The sequence below is a fragment of the Olea europaea genome, chromosome 6 (genome assembly GCF_002742605.1).
Source record: "Olea europaea var. sylvestris chromosome 6, O_europaea_v1, whole genome shotgun sequence".
Classification (NCBI taxonomy): Eukaryota; Viridiplantae; Streptophyta; class Magnoliopsida; order Lamiales; family Oleaceae; genus Olea; species Olea europaea.
Genome location: NC_036242.1, coordinates 23,658,322 through 23,663,113, shown reverse-complemented (window position 1 = coordinate 23,663,113; position 4,792 = coordinate 23,658,322). Strand labels below are relative to the sequence as shown.

At 34.8% G+C, this 4,792-nt stretch overlaps 1 protein-coding gene across 1 annotated transcript; it reads left to right on the top strand.

The window, feature by feature from the left end:
• Nucleotides 1-2,376: 2,376 nt before the first annotated feature.
• LOC111396208 (transcription factor TCP15-like) lies at nucleotides 2,377-3,843 on the top strand. Its single transcript, XM_023022561.1, has one exon. It carries the CDS (start codon nucleotides 2,637-2,639, stop codon nucleotides 3,573-3,575), a length of 939 nt encoding a protein of 312 aa, XP_022878329.1. The 5' UTR covers nucleotides 2,377-2,636; the 3' UTR covers nucleotides 3,576-3,843.
• The last annotated feature ends 949 nt before the right edge of the window (nucleotides 3,844-4,792 follow it).

The window sequence follows — 4,792 nt, the reverse complement described above, 5'->3', positions numbered from 1 at the left end:
GCTCAAAGGGTTTTATCTTTTTGCTTCCCCTTCAAATCTTTCTGGAGGGTTTTCATAAGTTTAAGCTTTATTGTTGGGTTTATATTAACTTTTACAGAGAAGAAGAAAGTGAGTTGGCTTTAAAGATTGGATTTTGGAAGGAATTAAAGATAAGTTTTGGTGGTTGTTGATATTAATATAGGGTTTTACTAGTTTTGAGGCATTTGTTAAAAATCTAATCTTGAGTTTTTGAAGGGTCATCGAATATACACACACACATGTATATATGGTGATACAAAGTGACAATCGCAATGTTGAGTGCGAATTTGTTTCACAGTAAAAAGAATTTGCGGCCACCATAGGAATATATCAATTGAATCATTTGCATTTGGTGAGCATTTTTCTTGATTTGTTTGAATATTTTATTGGCAATCCAAACTTAAGTTTTTTTCATAGTATTTTGATTCTACAAAGTGTAATGAAACTTGAAGTCTGTTAGTGCTATTTCTAGAATTATCTTATCTATGGTTTGGTTTCTACTTCTGATTTTTGAAAATAGTTAAATAGGATTTTCATTTTTGATTTCGTAGGATTTCTGATGAAATTGCAATTTGCAATAGGATTCTGAATTTATGATGCATAGATTAATGCAATAGAATTGTATATTTGTATTGGTGGTTGATATTAAATTTTTATTTCTAGATTGTGAATCGTGGATAGAATTTTCAAAGGTGTGATCCCATAATTTTCGTTCAAAATTCTACTTCTCGGGTAAGCAACAGCTTTCCCTAACTTGTTACTGAATATATTGGAAATGTTGAATCCTTATTGGCTTATATAATTGCGGCTATTATTTATTGACCAGGCGCACACATATACTATATTAAAAATTTTAATTATGAGATGATTGAGATATTTTGTAATTCTATTTTAGGTTAAGTTTTAAATTAGCAATATGTTGCATAATTTATCGTTGAATTTTGCATTTACGTTGATTTTGGGACCTAATTTATGGAGTTCGCCTCGACCTCAAAAAATCACAGGACCGTCCTTGCCTCTACGCTCTACGGAATAGCCATGTGATACCAAGCAACTGATGCATCGTGTTGGAGCATAGGAAACACGAACACAATTAGCAACATACGGTTCAAATTAGCGTGCAACCTTTCTATCCCCGAGCAAGTGATTATGCACATGATGCATTTGGATATATTAATACGAGATCGATGAGTTTGGAGATATTATAGTCTATTTAAGTTTGGGCACTCTCACTCAACCAACTTAATTTAGATAAAGCTTCGTTGATAAAACTCTCAAACCGAAGTGAATCGAATCAAATCGAGCGATTTTTCTTAAGTTAAATACCTGAACGGGCATCTGAATCGAGAGTCAACGGGTTTGGTTCGATTCTCGATTTTTGATTTTGTATCAAAAATCGAAGAACCGAATCTCCATAATTTTTTAAATTAACTTATCTTAAATAAGCCAAATTATTTTATTCTACTAAATAAATTTGTTAACTAGTTAATTTAGTTCAAACAAAAAAATATGATTTTCCTATTTCTTATTTTCAATTCAAAGTTAACTTAATCAAATTGACCAAGTTTATCCAAATTCGTTATTTTGCCGTAGTGTCATTTCTACCGTTCTGAAAAAATCGAATTGAAGCTCGACAATATTTCTCTTAATTATTTTGAGTTCGCTATCTTCCTCTTTCTGTAATTTTAACAATCAAATCTATAAAAAAACTCAGCAAAGAGAAACGTAAAATATATTTGAGATTGGATTATGTTATTTTATAAGAGTCAAGATTGAACATATCTTTAGTTGAATTAATATAACTTGGTAAATATTAAAAAAATTTAATTATAATACGAAATCTGGGATCAATTGGAATCGAACTCGAACGGTTCCATAATTAAATTTGGACCGATGGTTCCACTTATTAAATACCAGAAAAATTCGAGTCGAACCAGACCATGTTCAGCCCTAAACTTCATACTAATATGTTACGAAACTCTTGAAATCTAGGACAGGGAGGAAGTCGAACAATATATAAGTTTTTGCTTTCTTGTACTATATTTATCTTAAAACGGGATAGTTTTAATTTTTTCTCATTTAATCTGAACCTACTCCACAAATTTGTATTTTCCATTTCGATATTAATAGAATGCCCACCCACCGCCGTGCCTGGTTTTAAGTAAAAAGGAAAAATAAGAAAATAGTCAACAAAAGGCTCCAAAAAATCAAAGGTACAAAAATCTCAAGAGTTCTTTTGTTCCTTTTCCAAAAATTATTCAAAAAGTAAATTTACAGTTTTACCCTAAGAGAACCAAAATTTTCCCATAAGGAACATTTCATACCCTAGCCCACCACGCTTATAATTCCCACTCATTGTGTTTCTTGCTTAAAGCTTTCAATCACTCTTCCTCATCCTCTCTTTCTCTTCCTAAAAAATATGATAGGAACTTCAGGCTACCAGCTTAGAGAGAGACAGAGACAGATAGATATATAGTTACACACAAACACACACACTATATACATAATATATATATAGAGAGAGAGAAGAAAGAGCCACAAAGGGACTGAGTTGAGGGTCATTTACAGATAGGTACACCACATATGTACTGACCTAGCCCATAAGTGTATATTACTGTATGATCATGGATAGTGGAAGTAATAATTCTATGCGAAGCCCAAATTTCCCCTTTGAATTACTACAGAAAAGAAATCCGGCAGAAGCTAGTTCCAGCTCAACTTTTCCTTCAGATTCAGGTAATTTGGAAGCACAAAAGAAGCCTCAGTCAAAAAGAAACTCAACCAAGGATAGGCACACCAAGGTTGACGGCCGGGGTCGCCGGATCCGTATGCCGGCAATATGTGCTGCTAGGGTTTTCCAGCTTACTAAAGAATTAGGCCACAAAACGGATGGTGAAACCATCGAGTGGCTGCTCCAGCAGGCGGAGCCAGCAGTGTTTGCCGCCACGGGTACAGGAACCATCCCGGCTAATTTCAGTTCACTAAACTTATCGGTTAGAAATTCTGGCTCCACCATGTCAGCGCCATTACATTTGAGGAATAATTATTTTAAACAGAGCTTGAGGAGTAGTATTGAAGATTCACAGAAGAGAGTTTCGTTTTCTGAATTTGGATTATCGTCATCTGAGAATAATCCATTGAATTGCCCTGATGGGAATATAAGTGTGAGTTCTATGATACAAGCAAAGCAAGAACAGGCAGTTCAAACTCACATGTTACAGTCGAGTACCGGGCTGATTCCGGCGAGCCATGGTCAGATTCCGCCGCAGACATTTCTTATGGTGACGAATCCTAGTAGCCAAGTGACGAGTGGTGATTCTTTATGGTCATTTCCAGCTACTGGAAACTCTAGTACTACGTATAGGGGAAGTTCAATGCCTAGTGGTGGAATACATTTTATGAATTTTCCTACACCTTTGGCACTTTTACCAGGGCAGCATTTGGGTATGGGAAATGGTGGTGGCAGCGGCAGTGGCGGCGGAGGGACAGTGGTGGATGGACATTTAAGCATACTAGCGACGCTCAATGGATTTAGGCCCGGAGGTTCCGAGAGTTAGGCGACTGGCCATGGTGCAGAGGGTCATGATTAACACATTACAACACTTATGAATTGGATTCACTAAGTGTATGATTTATGCCCTTTTCTAATTTTCACTGTTTACTCTAATAGGGAATCCATATATATTTGAATTATAGGTGAGCTGAAAATATCTTTGTTTTATATATTAAATTGCTTGAATTTCGAGTTTTATCTAGCTATTTACATTTTAATGCTTGTCCTTTAGGGTTTTGTGAGGAATATATAAAATGCAATCGATTGCCATTTGCATAGATCTCCTAATTATTGGATTAATCATATGATAGATATTATACGAAGAACATAATGACATTGATTATATTCCTAATTATTGTATTCTGATCTTTCAAAAACTTGCCAGTCATGTATGCTTTGGGTTCAAGGAACTAAAGATGATTTGCATGTAAAATGCATTTTCGAAGGTTACTTGCTCAATTAGAATTGATATTAGATAGTCTTGATTGTTATGCACAAGACAAACTTGTTTACTTAGAATGTCTTAACACGGACCTTCTCATATATACACGTGTACAATAAAATGCGTTGTGATGAGACTTGATACACAGATTTTTTATCTGCTCTTACACTATATTGAACTACCTTGTTATGTAGTAGACATGAACAAGCTCCCCTGTCTATGTGTGTGTTTAGATTCTCAGCATATATATATAGAGCAAGCTATACACAATGCTCATTTTGATTTTCTAATTCTACACTGCTCTAATATTATTAATATCTTAGTACTACATTAACTGTGAAAGATTCCACAAAATTGAGAAAAGGCTACACTTCATAGATAATGTAGTATTAAATATAATTTCTACTATCCATATTTTTTATTTTTCAACCTTTCCAGGTGGCTCTCAGGAGCCCTAGCTGTAAAAGTAGTATAAATTTATTCAGTACCTGTGGACCTTCTCTGTCTTAAATAAGATAACTGCAGCCATAGTCATGGTGGTGGGTGTGGGTGGCCCATGGCCTTACCACACTTGTAATACCAATCTACAAATCGGGACCGTCAATAAATGGTCTGTTCTTGATTGATCAACATGAAAAGTTACAAAGAGTGAGTGTGTTTTTTCAGTTAAGGAAATTATTTTCTGGATTTGTTTAAGCGTCTTTATGAAGTTATTGAAATAGTATATCTGTTGGCTTTGCTTTGCTGTAATGGCCCAGTACATTATTGCCATTCCTGCA